This window comes from Camelina sativa, chromosome 9 (genome assembly GCF_000633955.1).
Source record: "Camelina sativa cultivar DH55 chromosome 9, Cs, whole genome shotgun sequence".
NCBI lineage: Eukaryota > Viridiplantae > Streptophyta > Magnoliopsida > Brassicales > Brassicaceae > Camelina > Camelina sativa.
The window spans coordinates 4,522,568-4,549,138 of NC_025693.1; the positions used below are offsets into that span (position 1 = coordinate 4,522,568).

General features: G+C 36.6%; 10 protein-coding genes across 12 annotated transcripts in view; 5 read left to right on the plus strand and 5 right to left on the minus strand.

Moving 5' to 3' along the window:
* Nucleotides 1–670, plus strand: part of LOC104710462 (eukaryotic peptide chain release factor subunit 1-3-like) — a gene marked incomplete in the record, with an annotated part of 2,706 nt that extends 2,036 nt beyond the window's left edge. Inside the window, 1 exon segment of the mRNA XM_010427071.2 lies at nucleotides 1–670. Within this exon segment, the coding sequence (XP_010425373.1) occupies nucleotides 1–402 (402 nt within the window).
* LOC104710463 (LOB domain-containing protein 24) lies at nucleotides 829–2,105 on the plus strand. Its single transcript, XM_010427072.2, has 2 exons — nucleotides 829–1,095; nucleotides 1,220–2,105. Exons 1-2 carry the CDS (start codon nucleotides 943–945, stop codon nucleotides 1,427–1,429), a joined length of 363 nt encoding a protein of 120 aa, XP_010425374.1. The 5' UTR covers nucleotides 829–942; the 3' UTR covers nucleotides 1,430–2,105.
* On the plus strand, nucleotides 2,197–2,885 carry LOC109126350 (LOB domain-containing protein 24-like). The gene is made up of 2 exons (XM_019229861.1): nucleotides 2,197–2,205; nucleotides 2,330–2,885. The coding sequence occupies exons 1-2, from the start codon at nucleotides 2,197–2,199 to the stop codon at nucleotides 2,537–2,539; spliced, it is 219 nt and encodes a 72-aa protein (XP_019085406.1). The 3' UTR covers nucleotides 2,540–2,885.
* On the minus strand, nucleotides 2,775–4,707 carry LOC104710464 (glyceraldehyde-3-phosphate dehydrogenase GAPA1, chloroplastic). Of its 2 annotated transcripts, XM_010427073.2 has the most exons (5): nucleotides 4,555–4,707; nucleotides 4,370–4,477; nucleotides 3,872–4,176; nucleotides 3,534–3,778; nucleotides 2,775–3,443 (listed from the first exon to the last, which is right to left on the minus strand). In XM_010427073.2, exons 1-5 carry the CDS (start codon nucleotides 4,594–4,596, stop codon nucleotides 2,941–2,943), a joined length of 1,203 nt encoding a protein of 400 aa, XP_010425375.1. In that variant the 5' UTR covers nucleotides 4,597–4,707; the 3' UTR covers nucleotides 2,775–2,940. The 2 variants fall into 2 exon arrangements, with proteins under 2 accessions (XP_010425375.1, XP_010425376.1); XM_010427074.2 differs by lacking the exons at nucleotides 4,370–4,477; nucleotides 4,555–4,707 and having other exon boundaries at nucleotides 3,868–4,073.
* Nucleotides 5,424–6,746, minus strand: LOC104710465 (WD repeat-containing protein LWD2-like). Its single transcript, XM_010427075.2, has one exon. It carries the CDS (start codon nucleotides 6,684–6,686, stop codon nucleotides 5,634–5,636), a length of 1,053 nt encoding a protein of 350 aa, XP_010425377.1. The 5' UTR covers nucleotides 6,687–6,746; the 3' UTR covers nucleotides 5,424–5,633.
* LOC104710466 (pentatricopeptide repeat-containing protein At3g26630, chloroplastic) lies at nucleotides 14,144–15,793 on the plus strand. Its single transcript, XM_010427076.2, has one exon. It carries the CDS (start codon nucleotides 14,202–14,204, stop codon nucleotides 15,582–15,584), a length of 1,383 nt encoding a protein of 460 aa, XP_010425378.1. The 5' UTR covers nucleotides 14,144–14,201; the 3' UTR covers nucleotides 15,585–15,793.
* On the minus strand, nucleotides 15,980–16,481 carry LOC104710467 (LOB domain-containing protein 24-like). Its single transcript, XM_010427077.2, has 2 exons — nucleotides 16,329–16,481; nucleotides 15,980–16,189 (listed from the first exon to the last, which is right to left on the minus strand). The coding sequence occupies exons 1-2, from the start codon at nucleotides 16,479–16,481 to the stop codon at nucleotides 15,980–15,982; spliced, it is 363 nt and encodes a 120-aa protein (XP_010425379.1).
* Nucleotides 16,966–20,157, minus strand: LOC104710471 (probable magnesium transporter NIPA8). Its single transcript, XM_010427081.2, has 13 exons — nucleotides 19,898–20,157; nucleotides 19,504–19,717; nucleotides 19,331–19,412; nucleotides 19,181–19,242; nucleotides 18,987–19,072; nucleotides 18,815–18,888; nucleotides 18,634–18,736; nucleotides 18,418–18,546; nucleotides 18,242–18,341; nucleotides 18,028–18,147; nucleotides 17,722–17,885; nucleotides 17,533–17,632; nucleotides 16,966–17,441 (listed from the first exon to the last, which is right to left on the minus strand). The coding sequence occupies exons 2-13, from the start codon at nucleotides 19,594–19,596 to the stop codon at nucleotides 17,226–17,228; spliced, it is 1,329 nt and encodes a 442-aa protein (XP_010425383.1). The 5' UTR covers nucleotides 19,597–19,717; nucleotides 19,898–20,157; the 3' UTR covers nucleotides 16,966–17,225.
* Nucleotides 20,341–23,412, plus strand: LOC104710470 (DNA cross-link repair protein SNM1). Of its 2 annotated transcripts, none has more exons than XM_010427080.2 (11): nucleotides 20,341–20,915; nucleotides 20,999–21,179; nucleotides 21,271–21,510; nucleotides 21,615–21,759; nucleotides 21,840–21,974; nucleotides 22,078–22,144; nucleotides 22,221–22,298; nucleotides 22,435–22,487; nucleotides 22,577–22,711; nucleotides 22,803–22,910; nucleotides 23,020–23,412. In XM_010427080.2, exons 1-9 carry the CDS (start codon nucleotides 20,441–20,443, stop codon nucleotides 22,673–22,675), a joined length of 1,473 nt encoding a protein of 490 aa, XP_010425382.1. In that variant the 5' UTR covers nucleotides 20,341–20,440; the 3' UTR covers nucleotides 22,676–22,711; nucleotides 22,803–22,910; nucleotides 23,020–23,412. The 2 variants fall into 2 exon arrangements, with proteins under 2 accessions (XP_010425382.1, XP_010425381.1); XM_010427079.2 differs by having other exon boundaries at nucleotides 20,342–20,915; nucleotides 22,577–22,683; nucleotides 22,772–22,910.
* On the minus strand, nucleotides 23,430–25,026 carry LOC104710469 (nudix hydrolase 13, mitochondrial-like). Its single transcript, XM_010427078.2, has 6 exons — nucleotides 24,723–25,026; nucleotides 24,539–24,622; nucleotides 24,251–24,374; nucleotides 24,074–24,157; nucleotides 23,817–23,972; nucleotides 23,430–23,732 (listed from the first exon to the last, which is right to left on the minus strand). Exons 2-6 carry the CDS (start codon nucleotides 24,607–24,609, stop codon nucleotides 23,550–23,552), a joined length of 618 nt encoding a protein of 205 aa, XP_010425380.1. The 5' UTR covers nucleotides 24,610–24,622; nucleotides 24,723–25,026; the 3' UTR covers nucleotides 23,430–23,549.

Genomic DNA, 26,571 nt, shown 5'->3' on the forward strand with positions numbered 1-26,571 from the left:
TTCGGTGTTGATGATACTTTAAAGGCTCTAGAAATGGGTGCTGTTGAAACTCTGATAGTGTGGGAGAATCTGGATATCCATAGGTATGAGTTAAAGAACACCACGACTGGAGAAATTGTGATTAAGCATTTGGGAAAAGATCAAGAGAACAATCAAAGCAATTTCCATGATGCAGAGACCAATGCGGAGTTAGAAGTTCAGGAGAAGATGCCTCTGCTTGAATGGTTTGCTAATGAGTATAAACGTTTTGGTTGTACGCTTGAGTTTGTGACTAACAAGTCCCAAGAAGGGTCACAATTTTGCAGAGGCTTTGGCGGAATTGGTGGATTGTTGCGGTACCAGCTTGATATGAGGACATTCGATGAATTATCAGATGGGGAATTTAATGAAGATTCAGATTAAGTCTGAGGATTATAAGATCTGAAGAAGAAGGATTTGGAGTTTGAAGAAAAAGAAAGACTGAGAACTTTTGTTTGTTTTACTCTGCCTCTCTCTCTCTCTCTCTCTCTCTCTCTATTATCGTCCAATTCCATGTTATCTCGTAAGTTTTTCTGGAACAGTTATGTTAAAATGTATGAGAAATTTGTGCTTCAATATACTCAATTTTGAAGACATTTTGTATTTTGGTACGTAGTCTTTGGCTTCAGTAAACATAAGTGTGTTATATCAATTCAATAAGTTAGTGCAATTCATTCTCTTGAGGAGCGAACATTAATGTTGCCAGAACTGTAATATCATCAACGGTAATATTATTAGTCTAATTAATCACTTTGAGAAATCAACATTAATAGTGTTACCTTAAGTAAATGTCCTAAACATTCAGAAACTGGAAAGTAGCCGTTGGAGTAATTGGGAAAAAGAAAGGAAACGAAAAGTGATACAAATAGCCAAATCCTTTGTCTAGATTTCACAATCTTTGTGTTCTTTCTGAGAAGATCTGTGATGAATCCAAAAAGATGTGCTGCCTGCAAATATCTGAGAAGAAGATGTCCAAAAGATTGCATTTTCGCACCTTATTTCCCTCCAAACGATCCTGCAAAATTTGCATGTATCCACAGAATCTATGGTGCTGGTAATGTTTCCAAAATGCTTCAGGTATATATCTATTACATCTTTTTTTGTGTATCTTCTCTAAAATCATATTTAAGATCACGTACGTACGTTTATGCATATCTATATAAGCGTTTTCACGTTGGATTTTTGGTGTTCTTTTTGACAGCAACTTCCTGATCAGACGAGAGCTGAAGCAGTGGAGTCTTTGTGCTTTGAAGCAAAATGCAGAGTAGATGATCCTGTTTATGGATGTGTTGGCATTATTCATTTACTTCAAACTCAAATTCAGAATGCTCAGAATGAATTAGCCAAAACTCAAGCTGAGGTTGCTGTTGCTCAAACCAAACTTAGCCAAACTCAAAATTCTGACTTCTGAGTTTATGTAATATCATTATCTCTCAGTTTCATCAATAATTTCTGAATAAAATAATCTCTTTTGCATTTCTGTTTCTGACTAAAAAGATAATGAACCTCTTACAATTCCACTAACAATGATACAACAAACTCATCATCATTCTAGAGGCCTTTATACACTATATCATCAAGGCTAACATATCAAATCCAACTTCAATAGCTACACTGTAAAAAACTGTTTCATTAAACACAAAATGTAAACAAAGTTTGAACCGAGTTTATTATTATTACAAATCCATAACTCATGGCTATAATTATACAGTCTTGCCCCATATTTTGTGAATCATAATAATGTATATAAGAGAAAAGAAAAAATGGGAAAACATGAAACAAGAGTCGATTTCAATCAAATGATTACTAAAATCACTTCCATTTGTTGGCAACAATGTCAGCCAAGTCAACAACTCTCTGTGAGTAACCCCATTCATTATCATACCAAGCAATCACCTTAACCATGTCATCTCCCATAACCATAGTGAGTGATGAATCAATGGTTGTAGAATAATCGGAGCATCTGAAGTCAACGGACACAAGTGGCTCATCGCAGACATCGAGTATACCTTTAAGCTCTTTCTCAGCGGAGTCTCTGAAAGCAGCGTTAACTTCCTCAGCAAAAGTCTTCTTTGAGACCTGCACAACGAGATCAACCACTGATACGTTTGGTGTTGGTACACGAAGAGCGATCCCGTTGAGTTTTCCTTTGAGGTTAGGGAGCNTAATGTTTCCAAAATGCTTCAGGTATATATCTATTACATCTTTTTTTGTGTATCTTCTCTAAAATCATATTTAAGATCACGTACGTACGTTTATGCATATCTATATAAGCGTTTTCACGTTGGATTTTTGGTGTTCTTTTTGACAGCAACTTCCTGATCAGACGAGAGCTGAAGCAGTGGAGTCTTTGTGCTTTGAAGCAAAATGCAGAGTAGATGATCCTGTTTATGGATGTGTTGGCATTATTCATTTACTTCAAACTCAAATTCAGAATGCTCAGAATGAATTAGCCAAAACTCAAGCTGAGGTTGCTGTTGCTCAAACCAAACTTAGCCAAACTCAAAATTCTGACTTCTGAGTTTATGTAATATCATTATCTCTCAGTTTCATCAATAATTTCTGAATAAAATAATCTCTTTTGCATTTCTGTTTCTGACTAAAAAGATAATGAACCTCTTACAATTCCACTAACAATGATACAACAAACTCATCATCATTCTAGAGGCCTTTATACACTATATCATCAAGGCTAACATATCAAATCCAACTTCAATAGCTACACTGTAAAAAACTGTTTCATTAAACACAAAATGTAAACAAAGTTTGAACCGAGTTTATTATTATTACAAATCCATAACTCATGGCTATAATTATACAGTCTTGCCCCATATTTTGTGAATCATAATAATGTATATAAGAGAAAAGAAAAAATGGGAAAACATGAAACAAGAGTCGATTTCAATCAAATGATTACTAAAATCACTTCCATTTGTTGGCAACAATGTCAGCCAAGTCAACAACTCTCTGTGAGTAACCCCATTCATTATCATACCAAGCAATCACCTTAACCATGTCATCTCCCATAACCATAGTGAGTGATGAATCAATGGTTGTAGAATAATCAGAGCATCTGAAGTCAACGGACACAAGTGGCTCATCGCAGACATCGAGTATACCTTTAAGCTCTTTCTCAGCGGAGTCTCTGAAAGCAGCGTTAACTTCCTCAGCAAAAGTCTTCTTTGAGACCTGCACAACGAGATCAACCACTGATACGTTTGGTGTTGGTACACGAAGAGCGATCCCGTTGAGTTTTCCTTTGAGGTTAGGGAGCACGAGTGCCACAGCTTTAGCTGCTCCTGTAGATGTGGGAACAATGTTTAAAGCAGCTGCTCTTGCTCTCCTTAGATCACGGTGACTCGCGTCTAGCAACCTCTGGTCACCGGTGTAAGAGTGAGTTGTTGTCATTGTACCCTTTATGATACCTGAAAATGTTACAAACAAACACATTAGAAACCGAGCTTCCTAAGAGAGAGGACACAGAAAGCGAAAGCGTGTAACTATAAACTGCATACCAAATTTCTGGTCAAGAACTTTGACAAAGGGAGCAAGACAGTTAGTAGTGCAAGATGCATTGCTGATGATAGGTTCATCATGACTGTAAGCATCTGCATTGACACCAACAACGTAAGTTGGAATATCTCCTTTGCCTGGAGCGGTAATGATAACCTTCTTTGCTCCAGCTTCAATGTGTTTCCCTGCACCTTCTCTATCGACAAACACTCCGGTTCCTTCGATCACAATGTCAATTCCCAACTCCCTAATCAAGTCATATCAAACCAACCATAAGCCAAATTCAAAAACTAACTTATCTAGATTTCAGATTAAAGACTCCTGCTTTGATTAGACTTACTTCCAGGGGAGAAGAGACGGGTTTCGGTTAGACACAACTTGGATGATCTTGCCATCAACAGAGATTGCAGTCTCTCCAGAAGGTTTGACATCAGCATCAAAGATACCGAGAGTAGAGTCGTATTTAAGGAGATGCGAGGCTTGCTTGACGCCACCAGTGTCATTGATGGCAATGATATCAAGAGGAGAGTCCTTGCGACCATGCCAGCATCTCAAGAAGTTTCTCCCGATCCTACCGAATCCATTGATGGCCACCTTAAGCTTGGCCTCAGTCACACCTTTCCTGTATCCACCACTGCTTCCCATCTGTGACACAAGTACACAACCATCCAAATAGTTCACAAAACCAGCGAGAAACAGCCACAGTCCGATCACATAAATTATCGATAGACAATGCTTATTTCTTAGTACATAAGACTATGTTGGAGGAATGAGACTATGCATCATAAGGCAGAACACACAAGCTATAGACAATGTTGGAGGAAAACAGAGAACTTACTGCAGAAGTCTGGAAGGATACGATGGAAACGAACTCATCGGAAGAAAGTTTCTTGCCGAAGGGAAGAGAAGCAGAGGAGCTTCGTAATCCTGAGAATTCAGTGAAACCCTGAAAACAAAACACAACATTTTTACTTAAACTTGTGTAAGAGAAACTAGAAAGAAGAAGAATGAGAAGAAAGGTACCTGAAGAGATGGTTTGGGTAGAGAGAAAGCAACCGAAGCCATGGTGACCAGAAACAAGAATCCAAGTTAAGGTTGTAGCAGCAGAGAGTAAAAAGGATTGGTGAAGGAGAGAGTGGTAATATAGGATAAAGAATTGATGACTTGGAGGCAAAGAGGATTAGATTCTGGATAGCATTCTTACTCATTTCTATGGTTGTGGTTTTATCATTCTCTCGTTTCCATGATCACACATTCTCAAAGTCTCTCCTCCACCTCATTTTAGATTTTTTTTGGGCTTTTCACTTGGGCTTCTTCCTTTGTGTGTATGTGTGGTCACGGTTATATAAGGAGGATAAGGCTGCTCTCCATTTTTCTGCCTTTCAAATTTAGAACAGAGGTTCTTAAGATACTCTGTTTCTGAAGATACCATATTACTTCATATAATATCTTGTCTGCAGCATACCGTCTGAAACAAAGAAAAGTACCCTTCATCTCTCATATTTCACAACCTGCCACTACTAATAACCACCTGATGAATCTCATTCATAGTTTCAATTTTATCTAGTAACTGAAAAGATAGGCTGAGAGAAGACTGGCCAAAGGATTAAGGAAAGCTGATTTTGGTAACCACAGAAGAACTTGTTTGCTAGTCTACAGATGCGAACACAAGCCATTGTGGCCATTTTCAGTTGGACAGAGAGTCTATATGCATGTATTGATGTAAAAGTAATGAAGATTACATCATCTGTTTAATGTTACTAATGCCTAATGTCACAGTTCTACATACCCATCAAGTGTTATCATTGCAAAAATGACATGGACATTGGAGACACAGCTTATACCAACTACCATAGAAAGCTGCACATTCCATACAACGGTGAACGCTGATATTAATCAAAATCTACTTGCACTCTGTTTAAAACTAACTTCCCATTCTTCTAACCAAATCCAAAGCTAAAAGCTTCACAATTTGAAGAAGATACATAGTCCTTGCACAGATGAGAGGAAACTCAATGAGGCTTAAAACAAAGATCAAAGGGATCATATTAATTAACAACAGCAAAGAGTCTTTACATTCAACAGAAATAAGGAAAGCATAATCAGACCCTGAGAATCTGCAGCTTGTTAGAGAAGGCAATAGCAACCCAATCAGGCTGAGAAGATGACCATTGCAGCTGTTCAACCTCAGCACCAGCAGTGTAAGCTAGAATGGGATCCAAACCACCTTCAACATGCTGTCCCATAGAAGAGATATCCCAAATCAAGGCCTGAGAATCATCACCAGCAGTGCAGATATGGGAGGAGCTATGAGGAGCCCAAGCAATAGCATTGACACTAGCCTGATGGCGCTGAAGCTCCACGACAGGAAGAGCCGGAAACCGAATATCCAAGACCACAACTTTAGCACTGCCCATGATGACAGTAGCCATGTACCTCGGATCCTGCTTGTTCCAACTAAGACGCACCAAAGGAGTACTAGGCTCACCACTACTCTCATAGATAATCGTGGAATGCTCCTTGTCACGAAGATCGAACACTCTCACAGAGCCATCTTCAGAGACAGAGGCAAAAACACCAACTCCACCCCAAGCAATATCGTAAACCTCTTTATCATGAGCAATAAGCTGCGTATCAACAACTTCACGCTCTATATCCCAAATCGTGCAAGTGGTATCAATACTAGAAGTACCAATTCGTCTAGGCTCAGCTTCATTCCAATCAAAAGAAGTAATCGGACCACTAAACTCACTATTCTTATCACTATTGAGACAAGACTTGAGCTCAACACGAGACTCATCATCAGAGTCAGAGATTCGCCATAGACGAAGGAAATCACTGGAAGTAGCTAAAAGATCGGGTCTTTGACACTCTTTATCGGGGATGAAACTGGTTTTGGTTGGCGGGTACGGATGCTCGAAGCAAAGATTCGGATCCGATCGGATCTCACCATTTGATTCGTCTAGCTGAACAATCTCGACGCGATTCGGATATTGCTCGATGAGGCTTGTGATTGCGAGTCGATACTTCTTGTCTCGACGAATGCTCCAGTTCATTGCGTAGATCTGCCATGGTGCTTCGTATGTGTAAATCTCCGATCTTTTCGATTGCTCATCGGAACCATCTTGGATTTGATCGCTGCTCGTTGTTACCATCTTTGCGCATAAACCCTAGATTCCTCTGTTTCCTCCTCTCTCTCTCTCTTCTAATGGATATTTTACTAATTTTTATTTTATTTTTGTTGTATTCGACTAAACGACAACGTTTAGAAGTGCGAAAATAGTGACTGAGAAAATATCAATTTCAGTCATTCGGTTAACTTAATACATTTCGGTTCAGTTTGCTAATTTTGATTAAATTTCGGTTAATTTAAACATTTGTATTAATAAAAAGTAGGAGCTCTTAAAGTGTCATATATGATTAAAAACAACTAATAAGGACTAGACATCTTACTAATTAACATTTTTTAAATTATAATTATTTTCTATATTATTAATATATTTTTTTAAGTTTAATATATGGAAATAAAATATACATGTACAACGTTCCATATCTGATAAAAAAAAATTTAGAGAAAACATAAAAGTTTCTAATTACGAATGATCAGAAATCTTGATTTTTTAGGCGTCTACATTAAAAAAAAATTTTTGGTTTAATCCAGTTTTTAATTTTGAGAAAATTAAAACTTTTTAAAATTTGGTGTCACATGGATAATTCACCATTTTATATTTTGCTAACATTATTAATATTAGAATATTAGATATATCTAACTAAACTGATTAAATTATGATAGTGTACAAAACAAATTGTCTTGCGGTAACCTGCGGGTTATATTTTACAATTAAGAATCAAATAAAATTATATAATTTTACACTAAACAAAACTAACAAATAAATACAACTTAAAAAATAATTTAACTGTTGTAGATTTAACTTAAAATATCCACAAAATTTTTTAGTTTAAGAAAATAATCATGTGGTTTACCGCTAAAATTACGGTATGTTCCGATTTCAAAATATTATAAAATAAAAATTAAGATTTATTTGCTTAAAATTTGGTATAATTTAATTAATGTAAGTTTCTTTCAAGCCGGAATCTTCGTATGCTTAACTAACATTTCAAAATTGATACAATAAGCTTATCATTTGATTAAGTTTGTAAAAACGAAGGCCCATATTTTAAAATAAGATAATGAGCTCTAAATAGACCAAAAAATTCACTGTATATCAGTCGAGTTAACGATAAAAGTTGTGGATTCCCCACCATGCAAACAAATAAACGCGCATATCCTACCTCATTCAGGTCGGATAATCGATTTCCTCCAATATTTTGACCATTCCAATTTCAATAAACCTTCTCATTTATGCATAGTTGAGTGACAATTAGAGTAAATAAAGCCAACAGTTCAGACATTTTCTTAAACGTTTTCTCTTTTAATAGTATAAAGATTTGGTTTGTTTAATTTTTAGTTTCCTTAAAATGTTGTATGACATGGCAAAATTATTGGCTATAAGTATAACTATTTCCTATTTTGTTCTACTTAAGGTAAAATAATGCATCTATACATCAAATCAGATTTTGATGCTTGCTAGGCCACAAACAATTGCTTTGATACCATGTAAAAATGATTTTTTAAACCTTACAAGGGACTTACTTCCAATCAAGCACGACACATACAAAAAGAGTTTGTCCTAGCCGTCTTTCCTCTATGGCACAACCACCAAAGTTTCCTCCCCTAGTGGGCCGAGCCCGATCGGCGTCGCTGGGACTTGTTTTCTTCATCCCCGCAGCCTCCTCTTTCCCTGTAATCTATTTGTTTCCAGATTCAGCCTTACTGGAGGCTTTTTGAGATTCCAAATCTCACCTCTATCCATGCGTCAATTTCAACCACCATCCTCTCCTCCGCATCTGTTAACTTTCTTCGATGAATCTATCACATCAAGTAACATGTTACTGTTCCAAAGATCCATGAGTGTCCCTATAGGCCAAGTCGTCTTACCGCCTCCTCATGTAATCAACTTCAACATATTTCCGCTCCTTGGATCGAGATCCTCTAACCAAGTGTTTTGCTTGGCTGCAGCTAGACGGAAGCTATGTTTTGACGCAGGCGCTGGTGAACCGCTTGACGAAGAAACTTCGTCCTTGGTGACCTCTGCTTCTGTCTTGGTAACCCTCTGTTCCAGGATTATTCCCCACTCTTATCTTGGAATCCTGGAAGATAGTTTACTATAGATAAACTATAAGTCATTTCTGACCTGGAAAAGCCTTAGACCCTCTGGTTTTAACTTCATAGCAAGGCCAAATCATTAAGTATCTTTGTATCCTGTTTGGTCTAGTCGAGTTACACTCGGTAGCAGATCCCCAGATACTTTGGTTGTGCTTAAATCTTCTTTGTGTCAAGGCCAGTTAAATAGCTTTGTTTGGAAGTTTGCAATGCTGCTCTTTCTTAGTGAATATGACCTGCCAATCAAATTATATTTATTGCTTGCATTTCCTGATCCTTTATCTTACATATCACCAATAGCTCAACTGTTTCAGTGTCAACTCGTAACTAGGCTTAGTTTGAAATCCACTCTTCCCCTTTCTAGTCAACAGTGGATTAGCTTAAGGATACCGCTAGTCCGAAGACTGCTAGTGAACCTTAACCACCCTTTGTTGCTAAATTGGTCTAAGAGTCTGTTAGGAACCCTGTTACTAGAGTCACTTAAGGATGACCCTCTAGAAGGAGATAGCTTGTTGAAGATTGGCCTTATGATCCCACCTCTATGGAGAGGGGGTTACCTCTGCTTCATAAGTCCCCTCAGTTAAACCTGAAGACTACCGGCATTATGACCTCTGCTCAAAGAAGTAGCAGTTCCCGCAACCTCTTCAAGCTACCCTCACCCAAACATAGAATCCTAACCACCATTGTAGTGGCCGATTTTTGGAGCAATACAAACCTTGCTCGATCCCTTGGCAAAGCTTTTCTGAAAATATCAGCTTTGGTCGTACATTTACCACTCAGTCTTTGTTTCAAGACAATGAACATTCCCTCTTCCCTTGACCTTCTCATGGAAGATGCATCGATATGCGATGATAATTGGTTTGTTCTCATTCTGATAGGTGCACCATCAATATCATTAATGTTTAAAATCCATATTATGCAAGTTTTGCTAACGGTCCAAAGGACCAAAAGGACTAAAAGGCCATTCTTCATATACCTCAGCTCCGAGAATAGAAGTGTGTCTAAGTTCTTGCTTTGGTTGTCCATGTCTGGGCTAAGAAACCTACAACATTGGGTTTTGGTGACCCACGTTCTACCAAACTCTCCTAGTGTTTTGTTGAGTTTACTATGTCGTTTCGTATTCTATGCGGTAGCCAACCACCGAGGTTCCTCACTAGATATATTGGACTGGTACCTTCGGTCCTTCCTCGGGCTGGCTTTCATCCCAAAGCCTATAGGCAAAGGCTTGGTTTCGATATCAAAACTGTGAGGAATAACCATTTTAGAACAATCATTTTCAAAGCAAAGGTTCCTTCATTTTCTGTTTCCTCCAAACAAAGAGGCAGACGAAGTAACACAAATATCTCCGGTAGTAAGTCTATATCCATCAGCCGGCCGGTGGGAGCGAGAAGTTTGGAGCCAAGAGTCAAAGATCCCGATTGGACTACACGGCGGAACAAACTTTTAGAAGGGGGTTTCCTCCGGCGCCTTGTTCTGTTAGTTTACTTTGCATTTTCAGTCTTGTAAGTTAGTGCAAATTCTGACATCATTACAGCCCACTTTATTTTCTAGCTTCTTGCTGGCGACTGAGACCTATCTGCTTCATTCCCAAGTTTCACTTCACTTGGACACAACCAAAAGAAAAGGGGGGGGNAAGTTTTTTTGTGTTTTCTGGCTTGATCCATCACTTTCAAGTCTAGTTAAATTAGAGAACAAGAGTTACGAAACTACATTCGCCGACTCAAACAAAGGTGGATTTGGTAGGAATGGAATGTCGTGAACCCAAGATTTGGCCTAGCGCTGGCTGTAACATCTATGAACCAAATAGTTAATTTGTTGTGTTATGGTTATGTTATTGCCTCACTAAGTATTTATGATAATACTTACGCATCTCAATTGTTGTTTGTGGTGTGCAGGTACGAGACGTGGAATCATGGCGATGAGGAGGAGGATGATCTAGAGTCTCGATTGTTGTGTTATGGTTATGTTATTGATGTTGGAACCTTGGATAGAGTTATGCTAGGCTGTTGGATAGAATGGTTAGGAATGTTATTGTATTGATGATATGTTGGTTTTGTATTGTTGGTATGTTTCCGTTGTGCATATTGGTTGTTGTTGGTTTATTGATGAATTGTGGTTTGGTTGGTTTAATTAAGTAGTATGGGATGATTAATCATATATTGTTATTATTAAAAAACGGGTCGGGTTGTTTCACTGACCGTGTGCCTTTTGACCAAAAGAAATCCCGAATGCTCAAGTTTTTTTGTGTTTTCTGGCTTGACTCACATAAAGTACGTGCGTAATTGGCACTATCATGTAGGTTCTTTGAGTCAGTGGATGTACACCGCATTAATCAGATTCTGACCTGAACAAGTGAAGCTCAATATATACGAGTGTTATTCCATAAAATAGTTCGAATGTCAAATCATTCACTCGACAAACAAAACTAGTTGTTCGAGTAAGATTGGGTTGAAGCGGAAGGATATGCTAGCCCGGTCAGTTTGTGTTTTTTCTGCTTTCCTTAAAACAAAAAATACATTTAAAAGTTTCAAATCCAACTCCCCCATGCATACTAAAACTAAAAGAATAGGATAAGGAAGTGACATATACCAAGCTTAAGAATTTGCTTTCCAGGACGTACTCCCCTCAGTCGTCGGGGGCTAGGTCCCCACCTATTATTCCTATGACATAGGAGTTCCCCATAATCCAAAATATGATTCAGTACAGAGGCCAGCCGACCCCAAAGTCCTCCAAGTACTTGTCAGAATTTTTCACTGATCAGGTTTGATCTCCCGCTCAAATAGATTTTATCCTGGCGATTGTTGGTCCAACGATGAGATTCTTGTTAATTTGCCTCTTTCTTTCCGACTCTCTACAGCGATAGAAATAATCCCCATAAAAATACCACTAGATCGAGCACCAGTGATTTCGTATCCAGTCAAAATCTTGACCGTTCTTTTTGAATGGCGAAATGGCTCTCCTAATCACGAGCCTAGGTCTAGCTAATTGGCTGCAGGAACTGGTGGTCACTATTGACTCTATTTATTATTATGTTGAATTTGTGTATCAAGATGTCATGTGAGTGTTCATGGGCTTCCAACGTAACCAATTGGCAATGAGTAGAAAATGCATATGTCCTTTATATACTAGTGCAAGGCGAGGTTGCGCGAGAGCCGTGCAAGAACGCTGGAATATAGCAAGTAAGCATTAAAGTTTACTCGACTGAAGGGAGAAGTGGGAAGGAAAGGCTTAAAATGGATTTAGGAGTCTTTGTGCGAGCCGCTGCCAAAATACGCTTCGCCACGTGTAACCCTGTATGGACTCGCGAAGCAGGCCTCCGGTGTACAAGATTTGATCTAACTATTGAGTGGGTCCACAGAGCTGCATCCTTACTCACCTGTTCTATGCACATTGTTCTCTCTAGGAGGTTGCCTTGATCTCACAGGTTCCAGAACGCTATCAAGGTTTTGGTTCATAACTCATAAGCTTCTAATATATGTTGCCCCTATCTACATTTATTGTTTTGATGTTTTTAATTCTGGGAAGCCCCCTCCTTTGTTATCCTTTAAACTATCCTATTACTTTGTATGTTACTCTTTCGTTAATGAATGATAATATATGTTTGTTCAAAAAAAAACCTACAAGAAAATCAAAGCTATTTTTCTAGATACGGTATGAATTATATTTAATAAATTTTACATATAACTAAATAAATTGTTTTAAAACATTTAATAATTTAATAATAAAATCTTGAAATTGAGTAGTAATTACTATGTTACATTGATTTCTGTTTTCTTTTTTTTTTACTAGGTAAAATGTATTGAAAATTACCAATTCGAGTTGATCACTATCTAGCCATAATATTGTAAAGAAACCCTTACAAAAACCAGACAAAATATAAGTGATACAAACTAAATTCATTCATCTTTTTTGATTAATAAAATTGCTATACTATGGTTTAAAGCACTTAATTATCGTATACAAGAGAAATAATCAAGTAATCAAAGTAAATTTTGGTTCAAAGCATTAGTTATCTTATACAAGAGAAATAATCTTGAAATTGAATAGCAATTAATATGTTATATTGATTTTTGCTCTTTTTTGTTTTAACTAGGTCAAATGTATTTAAAATTTTACCAATTTGAGTTGGTCAATATCTTGCCATAATACTGTAAAGAACCCCCTATAAAAATGAGGCATCATTAACATTAAGTGATACAAACTAAATTATTTAATAATTTGATAAAGAAAATTGCATCTAAGACGATGAAGACAACTCCTTTGCTCATGGTTGTTGTTCTTTTGATGACCTTGTCTGGTTTGAATGCTCAACCGATGCAACCTGACGATTGTTGGAATGTGGTTAAAAAGGCACCACATGGATGTTTCAGTAAGTTACCAGGAATCTTTCACTGGCGGTTTCATGAGATCAAAAAACAATGTTGCATAGTCGTTAATTCATTGGTTGATTCATGTTGGCCGATACTCTTCCCGAGCATGCCTTACATACGTTTCATGATGAAGGGCATGTGCACTATCAAATATGGATTGCATTGAAGTGTTGAGTATTTGCTTCGTTTTGATATTTTTTAAAAATGAAAATTTAATATTGAATATAGTATTAATATTTGTCAATTATATTAAAACTCGAAAAAGGGTTAGAAAAAGCCGTGTAAGGAACATATAACAGAAAATATATAAACTTTATATTATTATGGTAAGGAAATTTTATTTAAAGAATAAACATTATATATAATAAAAATCATTTAAACTCTATAAAAAGTTTTAAGTATTATTATTGGTTTGAGAAATTTCATTATGTGTAGATTTAAAACTAATTATATGAGTGAAAGTATCAATCAATAACTAAGTATATGTGGTGGTTATGTTAATCTTCATAATTGCCAAATTTTACGAGAAAAGAGACAGTGATTTTGGTCGAGTTTGCCAAGAATAAGTTGTGTGTACTTTAAAACAAAATGTTAGTTGTGTTGTACTTTAAACTAAAAAGATTTTGAATGATTATTAAGAAAGCAAGGAAATGGATAAAGAAGAGTATAAGAGCATAATAAATAAATGGACTGTGAAGTGAACTTAGTGCAGTGGCAGGAGGTAAGTCAATTTGTAGAAATTACCATTATATCCGAGATCGAATCCCGACCTTTAGGAATTAGGGTAATGGACCGACCAGTTGTGGCCCAATGTTTGAAAAAAAAAAAATGGACGGTGAAAGTAGTAAACTTAGACAGAATTTTGATAGTTTTTAAGTTTAATAGATCTGAACCGAACCGGTTATCAAAGCATTCCACTCCTCTTACCGATTGGTTTAACACAATAACCGAAAATATAATTCGGTTCGGTACGGTTTATATACCCACGCCAAGTGCTTCATCATCATCCACACACGATCGATCAATCGAGGAAAAGAGATTGAATGTGAGAATTTGGGGGATCACTCGTTGAATCCATGGCGGCTCCGTCGCCGTCTTCTCCACCAAACCTCCTCTCTCCTCCACCACCATTCCGATCTCTCGAAGCTTCTTACTTTCTCCGAACCTGTTCAAGTTTCTCTCAATTGAAACAAATCCACACCAGAGTCATCAAACACAATCTCGCAAACGATCAGTTACTAGTTCGTCAGCTTATAAGTGTTTCTTCTTCATTCGGAGAAACCCAATACGCTTCTCTCGTCTTCAATCAACTTCAATCTCCTTCTACGTTTACTTGGAACCTTATGATACGTTCCCTCTCTGTTAATCACAAGCCTCGTGAAGCTCTTCTTCTATTCATCCTTATGCTCACTCATCATCGCTCTCAGTTTGATAAATTCACTTTCCCTTTTGTTATCAAAGCTTGTCTCGCCTCTTCTTCGTCTCTTCGTTTAGGTACCCAAGTCCATGGTTTAGCTATTAAAGCTGGTTTTTTTTATGATGTGTTCTTCCAGAACACTCTCATGGATCTTTACTTTAAATGTGGGAAACCAAATTGTGGACGTAAGGTGTTTGATAAAATGCCTGGGAGAAGTATTGTTTCATGGACTACTATGCTTTATGGTCTTGTTTCCAATTCTCAGTTAGATTCAGCTGAGATTGTATTCAATCAGATGCCAACGAGGAACGTTGTTTCATGGACTGCAATGATCACTGCTTATGTTAAGAACCGTAGACCTGATGAGGCGTTTCAGCTCTTTAGGAGAATGCAAGTTGATGATCATGTTAAGCCTAATGAGTATACGATTGTTAATTTGTTGCAAGCTTCTACTCAGCTTGGGAGCTTGTCTATGGGAAGATGGGTTCATGACTATGCTCACAAAAACGGTTTTGTGGTTGATTGTTTCCTTGGAACTGCTTTGATTGATATGTATAGCAAATGTGGAAGTTTGCAGGACGCGAGGAAAGTCTTTGATGTGATGCAGAGTAAGAAGAGTTTAGCGACTTGGAATTCGATGATTACTAGTTTGGGTGTACATGGATGTGGAGAAGAGGCTTTGTCTCTGTTTCAAGATATGGAAGAAGAAGCAAGTGTAGAGCCAGATGCTATCACTTTCGTTGGTGTTTTATCCGCTTGTGCTAATACAGGTAATGTAAAGGAGGGTTTGAAGTACTTCACATGGATGATCCAAGTTTACGGTATCTCACCTATTCCGGAACATTATGCTTGTATGATCCAACTGTTGGAGAAAGCCCTCGAAGTATATGAAGTTTCAGACTTGGTTGATGATTCTATGGATTCTTATCTAAACTACAATTCTTCATTTGGTAATGAATACACGGATCAAGTGAATGAACGACACGAAACTCCGAGCCAGCATCAGATTATGTTCTCCAAGTGGGATACAGGCCGATTTTGAAGGTTCAGTGTCTCTTGGCATATATATTTTTTCCTCTATTAGACAGATTCATTAATTATCTTTGTAACTATACAAGAAAAGCTCCCGCAAAAGTAGTGTAATGTCATGTACCTGTAAAAGGAATGGAGTTTAGATTTGCTCAAGCAGTGAAAGTTGTAAATTCGATTCGATTTTTATTGAGCGCAATTCATGTGTTACTTGGATTTTAACGCGTTATGGTCTTAAAATAAGTAGCTAATGGCTTTATGATTACGAGTATGATATATCAATGTTAGTGGAAATTCAAGAGGATCAGCATCATTGAATAAAAGAGAGTTGACACAGTCAGAAACAGAAATGCAAAAGAGTTATTTTATTCAGAAATTATTGATGAAACTTAGAGATATTACATAAACTCAGAAGTCAGAATTTTGGGTTTGGCTAAGGTTGGTTTGAGCAACAGCAACCTCAGCTTGAGTTTTGGCTAATTCATTCTGAGCATTCTGAATTTGAGTTTGAAGTAAATGAATAATGCCAACACATCCATAAACAGGATCATCTACTCTGCATTTTGCTTCAAAGCACAAAGACTCCACTGCTTCAGCTCTTGTCTGTTCAGGAAGTTGCTGTTGTCAAAAAGATCACCAAAAATCCAAACATGAATACGCTTATATAGAGATATGCATAAACGTACGTATGTGAGCTTAAATATGATTTTAGAGAAGATACACACACAAAAAAAAAAGATGTAATAGATATATATACCTGAAGCATTTTGGAAACATTTCCAGCACCATAGATTCTGTGGATACATGCAAATTTTGCAGGATCGTTTGGAGGGAAATAAGGTGCGAAAATGCAATCTTTTGGACATCTTCTTCTCAGATATTTGCAGGCAGCACATCTTTTTGGATTCATCACAGATCTTCTCAGAAAGAACACAAAGATTGTGAAATCTAGACAAAGGATTTGGCTATTTGTATCACTTTTCGTTTCCTTTCTTTTTTCCAATTACTCCAACGGCTACTTTCCAGTTTCTGAATGTTTAGGACATTTACTTAAGGTAACACTATTAATGTTGATTTCTCAAAGTGATTAATTAGACTAATATTACCGTTGATGATATTACTGTTTAGGCAACATTAATTTTGTGTAGTTCTTCTCCTAGAGAGAATGAATTGCACTAACTGTCTCGCTCCTTTTGTCAAATTTCTATACCAGAAATTTGGAATTCAATAGTTCCGCTTCCGTCCTCTCGGATTAATGAAACAGTATTGTAACATTGCAGGTATCATATATAAGGTTCAAGGATGACTACTCATTTCTAAACCGGTGATAAGAGGTTGTTAAGACGTTAGTCATGGTGTTCTAAGGAGAGCAAGAGGGGCTGTTCACAATGTGATTCTCAAAATATGGATTTGTAATAGTAATAAACTCGATTCAAACTTGTTTACATTCTGTGCTTTATGAAACACTTTTCACAGGTCTCAAACAAAAAAAATGAATATACAGAGATGTTATGTAATACAATTTGGGTTCTTGCAAGAATACACAATCGTGGGATGGTTTCCTAAAAACAGATTTTGCTACTAAAGCCATATATAATAACAGAAGAAATGCACCTGAGATTCTGTCTCATAGCTTTCTGTTTTCACTACCTACTTAAGCCTTTGAAGAGACAGTCTTTTCAAGCATTCTTTTTCCTTCTTCTTCCATGGCTAGTTTGCTCCATCCTGATCCTCTCATGGACAAAATCTTAGCCCGTTCGAGTCCATTTCCTCTAAACCCTGTAATCTTCGAAGATACCATTGGCATCACTAGAATCGCAGATGCATTTATAGAGTCTTCGCCAAAGCCCAATGCTGCTAAACAAGCAGTCTGCAAAGACAATGAAGTAAAAGAGTCGTTTTTGTTTTAGTAATGCTGATAAAGCTCACAAGTAAATGATACTTTCGCTTGTGGGTACCACCTTTGTCTTGGCAATTAGATCAGCTGCTTTCATATACATTCCATGTACAACTACTCTTGTGTCTTTGCTATGTCCATCTTCAGATGATTGTGGTATCAACCTATTATTAAAGATCAAACTAGTTATTACTTATTAGCTAAAACATGAAAAACTTCTGACTTAGGGACCTAACAAGAATGCAATGCTTACCTGTCCTCTTCAGTTGGTAGGCTCGAGGACACGATAGAGTCGAGAGATGATGAAGTATCTTTTGTCTCGTTGCCTCTTGTATCATCAGGTGCTAGTAAAGAAATGCCTAAGAATACACACATCATTCCTAATATGAACATTGTTGTTCTTAGCGCATCAAAAACCTGTTTAAGGAAGAAGAAAATTATCTAAGCCTAAACCCACACCATTCTGTGACAACTTGATCAAACTAATCATCTGGATCCGTTTTAGCCCAAAGATAAAGAAAAGAGAGGAAAAGCATCACAATTTAGTTTATAGATGAACCTGAAACTCTTGAAAGTAGATGAATCCTGTACAGATGGAGAAGAAAGTCCAAGCAATCTGAAACATAGGAACTATGAGAATTGCATCATACAGAGACAATCCTTCATTCAATCTTGTCATCTGCAACACAAACACAGGAAAGACGTTTTTACTTCAGTAACTTTATCATCTCAACGGCACACCAAAGCAATTTCAGTAGGTTTATGGCTTTTACCCAGAATCCGGCTGTACTAAGAAATAAAAGAAGCATAGAGTATGTGAACCAGCTGTGCAATTGATAGCTACTAGACATGGCCAATCTCAGCAAGTTTGAGCTGCAAAATGAAACCCAAAATTTAGCACCTGAAACTATCTGATTTTCAAGTAAAGCCCAGTATTTGCAAGACTCACAGTGACTTGGCAAATAAAACCGAACATGATCCTATAGCACCCGAGACCACAGCATATGAGAAAGGAAGCAGCATTTTCCAATACGAGCTAATTTCTTGTCCAGGCATAGAAAGTAAAACTTCTCCCTTCCTGAATATTTCGATTAAACTGATCACACAAGAGGGCAGAGATAGTTGAAAAGTAGTGCAAGGCTACATTTTCAAATGCAAGACTCACCTATAGAGGAAATGGTGCACGACTACTATTATAATCAAAATCCCACAGTAGACCAAGAACGTTACATTGCTATATTTCTCTGCCAACTGTTCGGGTGTGAAAACTGAGCACAGACGACATACATTAGGTCACGCTTTGTAAAAAACGATAGACCAAAACCTATCTTTTCAAGAATAGCTACCTGGTGACTGGTGATTACCAAAAGCTACAAGGAAAACGTTTCCAAGAACTATAAAGGCTGTAGCAACGAGTACTCTGTGACCAAGGCATACCAAAAAGATATTAGACGAGCAGAGACTTAGTAAAACGGTTATGCATGTTAAAAAAAAATAGCAGTGAAGTTGTTTGCATACTTGACAGTCACCATTTTGTTCAATACAACATAAGCAAATGCTATGTTGGATACAAATTGAATGGATCCAAGAGCTGCTAGAAGGGACTGCAAAAGAGAGTGCGTCAAGGTAAGAAAACGGAAGAGAAACAATAACGCAATCAACGAAATCTTACAAATCACGCAAGTAGGCAACGCCAAACAAATCAATTTTACCTGAGCAGCATAACCAAACGAAATGAAATTGAGGCAATTCCCAAGAAGAAAGACTAGGATCCCTGTAAATTTCCAACAACATTGGACTCAGAACTAGCTTCATATAAACACCAAAGGGAGAAGAAAAAGGTTCAAGACCAGAGAGCATACCAACTCTCCATGTCTGAAAATGTATAATTGGCTTCAATGGCATCTTCCCTCCGCCATTATCTTGTAGAGCTAACCTTTCTCTCTGATTAGATAAAAACACACAAAGTCGGTCTATATAAGCTTAACGAGATTAAAATGCAATCAAACAGTGGGTGGCTGAGGCAAATGCAGACCTCATTATGTCCCAATTTGAGAAGGTTTGTGCCGAAATTAATAGCAACACTTCCAAAAATGTTGATGAAAGCTCCGATGACCCATTCTCCCATGATTTAAAAAAAAAAAAAGAATACACAGACTTGCTCAATTAGAGATCATCTAAAGCTGTAAACTTGAAAGAATCAACTAGCTCAGCCCCTCCTCATATGAATGAATCTTAGCCTTCAAAACCTACAAGGAGAAGAAGAAGCAGAAACCTAAGAAGGGGGCTATTTTGATGGTGATTTCAAAACACAAAGCTTGCAGCTTTGATAAGGCAATGGGACAATCGTTGAATCTAATTGAAACAGAGATCAAAATTGAAACAAGGGTTTACGGTGATTAGCATAGAGAAGAAAAAGGAGGTAAAACCTGCGATGATAGAGGAGCTTCAGATCCAGATCGATTCTAACAGAAGATGCAGATTTACAAAGTAACTATTTTTTTTCTTTCCTTTTTTATGAAAATGAGATTTAAGCTTTACCAAACCAAAATGGCGTCGACTAAAAGGAAGAAGAATAAAAATTGGATCTTTCCCCCAAAAATTGAAAATTCTAAAAAAAGTTTTGATTTTTTCGTAAGGAAGACCCAATTGCCGATAAAGCTTCCAAACGACGGTGACGGGTTTGAACAACGAAGAAGACGACGACGACCACGACTACGCGATTTTGATCATACAGATAAAAATGACGTTAGTGGTTGGGCCCTTTTGTGTTTAAATCTGTCTTCTTGCTGCTCCTCACGTTTTGTTTTGGGCTTTTTACCATTTTTACTCTCTCTCTCTCTCTCTCTCTCTCTCTCTCTCTCTCTCGTTGAGAGACACACTCAATGGCCAAAAAGAAGCGACCTTTGGCGGGTGCGAGTCAAAATTGACTCTTTTGGACCTTTTTGTTTCATAGGAGAGAGAAAAAAAAAATGGAGGTTTCTGATGAAGAGGACGACGACTGGTTTGGTTCTCGTTTCAACGACGGTGTAAATGAAGAAGAAGAAGAAGAAGAAGAAGAGGGTTTTGTGTTCTACGACGACGATGTTAAAGACGAAGAGGGTTTTGCGTCTGATTTCTATAAGGCTGGTTCTGATTGGTCTTGTTTAGTGGGAGAAGAAGATGAAGAGACCGTTGTTTCTTCTGAGAAGAATAAGAAGAAGATGAGACAATCGGATTTGTTTCAGAGTTGGGGTTTACAAGAGAGTTCTCCTGATACAACGAAGAAGATGAAACAAACTGACTTGTTTCAGATTTGGGGTTTACAAAAGAAGCCTTCTCCTTTCACTTCACCTGCTTCTACTTCAGCGAAAAAGACGAATACGACTGGTCTTGGAAAGAGGCGTAGAGACTCTTTGTTTAGCAATGACTCGCCTCGACCATGTCCTTTTTACAAGAAACTACCAGGTCTTCTTCTTCTGCGCATTCATATCCCTTAGTCGTCTCTTCTCTTTGACAATTTTGTGAAATTCATGTGTGTATTTATGTAGGAACACCGTTCACTGTAGATGCGTTTCGATATGGTTGTGTTCAAGGATGTTCTGCTTATTTCCTTACTCATTTTCATGCTGATCATTACATTGGTCTCACCAAAGCTTGGTCTCATGGTCCTATTTACTGCTCCTCTCTCACTAGTCGTCTTCTTAGACTTAGTCTATCTGTTAATCCCTCGTAAGCTCTTTGCTAATGCTATCTATGTCTCTTTAAGGACTTTCTACAGATTTTTAAATTGAGTTTTCCGTGTGGTGAATTCTGTGTGTAGGTTTATTCATCCATTGGAGCTAGACGTTGAATACAGTATTAATGGAATCAAAGTCACTTTGATTGAAGCTAATCATTGCCCTGGTGCTGCTCTTATTCACTTTCGTCTCTTAGATGGAACGTGTTATCTGCACACGGGAGATTTCAGGGCTTCGAAACAGATGCAAACTCATCCTCTCCTCTATAACCAACGAGTTCATGTTCTGTATTTGGATACAACATATTGCAATCCTAGATACAAGTGAGAGCAAAAACTTTTGAATAATAGAAGAAAAATCATGATGGATTTTGCGGGAGCATGTTCGTAAAAGTTTAATCCATCCTTTTTAATGTCTGTTTGTTTAGGTTCCCCTCAAAAGAAGATGTCTTAAGTTATGTTGTGAGAATCACAAAGGATTTCCTCAGGAAGCAACCGAAGACTCTAATTGTGGTTGGTTCTTATAGCATTGGGAAAGAATGTGTTTATCTTGCTATTTCCAAAGCTCTTGGGGTATAAATTCCTGGAGAAATTCTCTTTTCTTTTAGCCATCTTTTATGGACTTCCATGTTCTAACATTGTGGGGATTTTAGGTTAAGATATTTGCAAATGCTTCAAGAAGACAGATCCTGCAATCATTTGGTTGGGATGATATTTCTAAGAATCTTTGTACAGATGGGAAAACCACATGTCTTCATGTTTTGCCTATGTCATCATTGAAAGTTGAAGTATTTCTCTAAAACCAAGATGCTTATCTCAAGTATTATTCATTTTATCTAGTTCCCATGTCAACCTCTCATGATCTTATCTCTATTCTAACAATTTCTGAAGAGACTCGATGAACACTTGAAGAATTATAGAGAACAGTATGGAGCAGTTTTGGCATTTAGGCCCACAGGTGAATTTTTTGCCTTTCATTTTTTTAAAGGTTTTTTGTTGAAACGATTGGTTCAAATAGTGAAGTGTGTTTTCAGGTTGGACTTACTCCGAGAAAATAGGTGAACACCTTGATCTAATAAAACCAACTTCAAGGGGAAAAATCACCATTTACGGTGAGTTTGATTTTTGTAATGCATATTCCGTATGAGCTTCAGTGATATATTATACATAGCTAAAAGTATAATCATGATTCATGACTCGTGGGAGGCCTATTTTTCTGACCATGTAAATTATGTACTATCTTTCTAGGGGTTCCATATAGTGAGCATTCAAGCTTCACAGAACTTCGTGAGTTTGTTCAGGTGTGTACCAAGGATGTTTGTTATTTTCTTGTCTGTCCTCGATAAGTTTTACACATCTTTTAGCATTAACTGATTCCATTGTTACGCAGTTTTTAAGGCCAGATAAGATTATTCCGACAGTGAACAATGCAAATGCTGAAAATCGCGAGAAAATGCAATCATGTTTCAGAGAATGGCTCAGACGCTGAGACTCCAGGTTGATGGATGATTATTGCTTTCTATTGGTAAGAAAACCAATAGCCTTTGGCCATTCTATCTGTAATACTTTCCCCCTTTTTTTGCAGCTTCTGAATCCCTGTATGTTGATCATAGTAGCTTTCAAGGGATGCGTTGGTGATTCTGTAAGATCTTTGATACTGCAACTGGTGAATACAGTAGAGTTAAAGTACTTGGGAAGGATTCATGATATTCTTTTATCCAGAGGTTTTATTCTTAGCTTTTCTCTTGTATTGATCTAGTATATCATCATGTGGCTAAATTCTTTTAAAGAAAAGAGTCCAAAGTAACAATATTGTCTATATTCTTCATTTAGTTATCTGTACCTAGAAGAAGGATTAGCTTCAACATCAAGATGAATTGTTTAGTTCCCACGACAAGCAATGAGTAGAGTTAATGCAAAGAAAGAATAAGATAACCAAATCGAGGGAGATGTATCTGGAGATGTTGAACTGCCATTATCCTCATTGCAAAAACTCCGATGATACCTTCTGATTCATGTCTTAGTCACATTCAAACTATTTAGTTGCATCACTGGGAAAATGTTCCAAGCCAATGCCTTTTATGTGGTGAAAGGGTTCCTAGTCTCAGAGATGCATTGGCCTGTGAGATTTACTGTTTCAAAATCTGTTGTCCTTGTGTGTTTGGTTGTTTCAGAGAGCATCTAAACCAACGGATCGTATTAGTTAATATAATCTCTGTTTGACTTTTTTTACTTTTGAGAAACACATTCAAGTCACAGGGTCTTAACCCATTTGCTTCTCATCATGTCTTAACTTTGTTTATAGAAGAAGCTTCCAATAATATATTACAATTGGGACGTTTGATAAACCTAGAGAAACGAAACTAATTAACTACAGAGCAGTACTGAGGATCAATTTGACGCTCTCCTCCTCTATTCGAAATGCTGGAAATGTCAATAAAGTCTTCCTTTGTGCTTCCTTCTTCTGTCATTACTCTTAGGAATTCTTCAAGAGCGCTCTGCATCCACTCATACCGACACAGCTCCAAGGCTTCTTTAACATTCAACTGTGCATTTTACAAACAAACCTCTTATCAGTATATGACAATGTAATATGACACAGACAGAAGCAACATTGTGCGCTTTTATACCCATCTCCTCTCGCGGTTTTCTTGCTCTGGCCATGTCGCAAGTTCTTCCTTCACTTCTAACGCAAACATATAACCTTTGCATCCACCAGCTAAGCAGCAATCAGCTTCCATACTGCTACTCTTGCTTCTAAATTCCCAAACACCTAATGGATCTTCCTAAAGAACACACCAAAAGACGACTCAACTCAATCTAAATCTATACAAAAAAGCTTTCTCAGAGCTATCTATAAAGTCTGTGTTGAAACAGGGAAACTAACTCTTAGTATTCCTTTAACTCCTGCTTCTTCCATGGCTTCACGAGAGGCAGCTTCAAGAACAGTCTCATCATCTTCCCATCCTCCCTGAACAAATAACACAAGTAAAAGATTCATACAATAACACTTTTTTCCATATAGTGGCAACATGCATCAAAATCAAGAATTATGGATCAAGACCTTTGGGAAAACAAGATCGTGACGATTAGGAGATGAAACCATAAGAACTTCAAGCTTGTTTTCAAAGTCAACACTTGTTGAGCCCTCCTCTTCATCATCTTTCACCAGTCTATATGGAATGCATCTGTCACCACATTCAACACATGAGTTACGGTCGTTTTAGATTTCCAATATTGACACATTACATCACATCACATCACATCACATCAATCAAGAACGATTTCAAAGCATAAATTAAGGTCAACCCCCCCGCATGAAAGTGAAAGGTGAGAGAAAAGGATTAAGTACCCAGAAACAAGACGGAAGTTGTTGTCATAACGTTGATGGTCTCGTCCTGTTCTTGCTGAAAGATTCGACATTTTTTATCAAAACCTGAAATCAACCCCAAATTAAAAGGAAAAAAAAAAACAAAAATTTATCTTTAAGATTGAAGAAATCGAGAAGAAGAAGAAGAAGAGGAAGAGCCAATTACAGAGAAAATGCAGAGGTCCCTAAGCTGTGAAAAAATCCTGTCTTTATCTGTTGGTGTCATCATAGCTTTTGCTTCCATGGCGAATCATCTTGTTCAATAAAGATTCAATTTTTATGATATTATCTGAACCCAGAACTGAAGAACCAAGGGAGCTGAAAACACACAACCGGAAACAAAAAAGAAACTACAAGAAATGAAAAAAGAAAGGAACGGTTTCGGTTTGTTAGCCATATGGGAAGAAGGAGAAAGATGAGCTTTTTCCGGTGACAAATTTAAGAGAGAGAGCAGCTGATGAAAGAGAGCATTCAATTCTTTTATTAACTAATATAAACCACTCGTTCTTTTTCACCTTTCTTTTCTTTAAAAAATAAAAACAGAAAATTTCTAATTTCAATTGTGAAAAAGAACGAAAATGAAAATATGTTTGTGTAACTTATTTCATTTTATTTGTGATTTTAATTGCTAAAGTTAATATCAAATAATTTATTTTAAGAATGTAACTCTCCTCATTTTAATCACAAATTTTAAATCTCTGGCTTTTGCTCTTCCATCTATATATACACTTTTTGGAGATATTTATAAAATAAATCCTAAAGTTGACACTTATTTACATACATGTCATTAGCATTAAATAATTAATTTAATAAATAAATGTTAATTTATTTATAGAAACAAAATGTTTTAAAAGGTAACAAACATAATTGTATAAGGAGGTAAGTTAATAGTTATTGTTCTTTAAAATTTTTAAAAACTGTTTTGATAAAAAATAATTTTTAGCCTCACATACTATATTTTACTTTCACGGATTTTGTATTATGAGTTTTTGCGGATTAAAAATCTTTGAACATGTTGTATGATCCGTCTAGCATGGCGGGTCTGGACTATAGAACCAACAATAAAACTATTCGTTTATTTCATATACTATAGATTTGTAGTCATAGTTTGGAAAATTAACTTATAAATTATTTAGTATATGAACTACAAAATATTACACATACTACAACACATTCTTAATATTCCAAAAAAAAAATTGTATACACATAAAAATATATACTAACATACCATATAGGTATATACCTCTGTTTAATTATATAAAACAAAACTAAGTGTTTTAAAATTTTATATTATATCTAATAACAAATTTAATGTAATTAGGTTATAAACTGTATAAAACGTAAGAAGAAGACAAAACATTCTAAAAAAATTATGAATTAATTAGATAAAAGTTAATTAATTGAGAATTTGAAAACTAAATAAATTAAAAATTATTATTTAAAATATATTAATTTATAATTTAATCCCGCAGTATACTGCAGGTGAAAACCTAGTAAAATTGTAATTTATTTTAAGAATGTAACTCTCCTCACTTTACTAAATATTCATTCTCTCATCTCTCTACCCATATCTCCAATTTTTCTAAGTTTTTACAGTATACTTTGTTTTCATTATCTTACATTACATGCATCGCATTTAAGGCATTATGGTGGAAAGAGTTTGTTTTTATATTTATTTATATACACATATATTTTGAGTGTTGTAACTAGGCCTGGGCGTTCGGATATCGGATCGGATTCGGTTTGGATTTTTCGTATTTCAGATTTTTTTGGATATTGACTCTAACATCCATTCGGGTACTTATAAAGTTGGATCGGTTTTGGTTCGGATAATTCGGATTTCGGATCGGTTTGGATATGATTGTCGACAACCAAAATTAAACCAAAAGTTATTGGACAATGTTTTATTCGAATACTTTTTAATCTTATTGTACCAAATAACCATACTAATGGAGTATTAGAAAAAAAAACAAAATATAGAAATTAAGTAAGTGACAAGGTTCTCAAAAAACCAT

Bases quoted from the DNA above. Each gene is read 5' to 3' on its own strand.
- LOC104710463 (XM_010427072.2), top strand. From the start codon at position 943: ATGAATCCAAAAAGATGTGCTGCCTGCAAATATCTGAGAAGAAGATGT. The intron at 1,096-1,219 runs GTATATATCTAT...TCTTTTTGACAG, and splicing joins ATGTTTCCAAAATGCTTCAG to CAACTTCCTGATCAGACGAG.
- LOC104710469 (XM_010427078.2), bottom strand. From the start codon at position 24,609: ATGTCGAATCTTTCAGCAAGAACAGGACGAGACCATCAACGTTATGAC. The intron at 23,973-24,073 runs GTTAGTTTCCCT...TGTGTTCTTTAG, and splicing joins GAGTTAAAGGAATACTAAGA to GAAGATCCATTAGGTGTTTG. The intron at 23,733-23,816 runs GTATAAAAGCGC...TAAAATGCACAG, and splicing joins AAAACCGCGAGAGGAGATGG to TTGAATGTTAAAGAAGCCTT.
- LOC104710471 (XM_010427081.2), bottom strand. From the start codon at position 19,596: ATGGGAGAATGGGTCATCGGAGCTTTCATCAACATTTTTGGAAGTGTT. The intron at 19,243-19,330 runs GTATGCTCTCTG...GGAAATTTACAG, and splicing joins TTTTCAGACATGGAGAGTTG to GGATCCTAGTCTTTCTTCTT. The intron at 17,442-17,532 runs GTGGTACCCACA...TTGTCTTTGCAG, and splicing joins ATCTAATTGCCAAGACAAAG to ACTGCTTGTTTAGCAGCATT.
- LOC104710464 (XM_010427073.2), bottom strand. From the start codon at position 4,596: ATGGCTTCGGTTGCTTTCTCTCTACCCAAACCATCTCTTCAG. The intron at 4,478-4,554 runs GTACCTTTCTTC...TTTTGTTTTCAG, and splicing joins TACCCAAACCATCTCTTCAG to GGTTTCACTGAATTCTCAGG. The intron at 3,779-3,871 runs GTAAGTCTAATC...TGACTTGATTAG, and splicing joins CCGTCTCTTCTCCCCTGGAA to GGAGTTGGGAATTGACATTG.
- LOC104710465 (XM_010427075.2), bottom strand. From the start codon at position 6,686: ATGGTAACAACGAGCAGCGATCAAATCCAAGATGGTTCCGATGAGCAA.
- LOC104710470 (XM_010427080.2), top strand. From the start codon at position 20,441: ATGGAGGTTTCTGATGAAGAGGACGACGACTGGTTTGGTTCTCGTTTC. The intron at 22,145-22,220 runs GTGAATTTTTTG...GTGTGTTTTCAG, and splicing joins TTTGGCATTTAGGCCCACAG to GTTGGACTTACTCCGAGAAA. The intron at 22,299-22,434 runs GTGAGTTTGATT...CTATCTTTCTAG, and splicing joins GGGAAAAATCACCATTTACG to GGGTTCCATATAGTGAGCAT.
- LOC104710466 (XM_010427076.2), top strand. From the start codon at position 14,202: ATGGCGGCTCCGTCGCCGTCTTCTCCACCAAACCTCCTCTCTCCTCCA.
- LOC104710467 (XM_010427077.2), bottom strand. From the start codon at position 16,481: ATGAATCCAAAAAGATGTGCTGCCTGCAAATATCTGAGAAGAAGATGT. The intron at 16,190-16,328 runs GTATATATATCT...TTTTGACAACAG, and splicing joins ATGTTTCCAAAATGCTTCAG to CAACTTCCTGAACAGACAAG.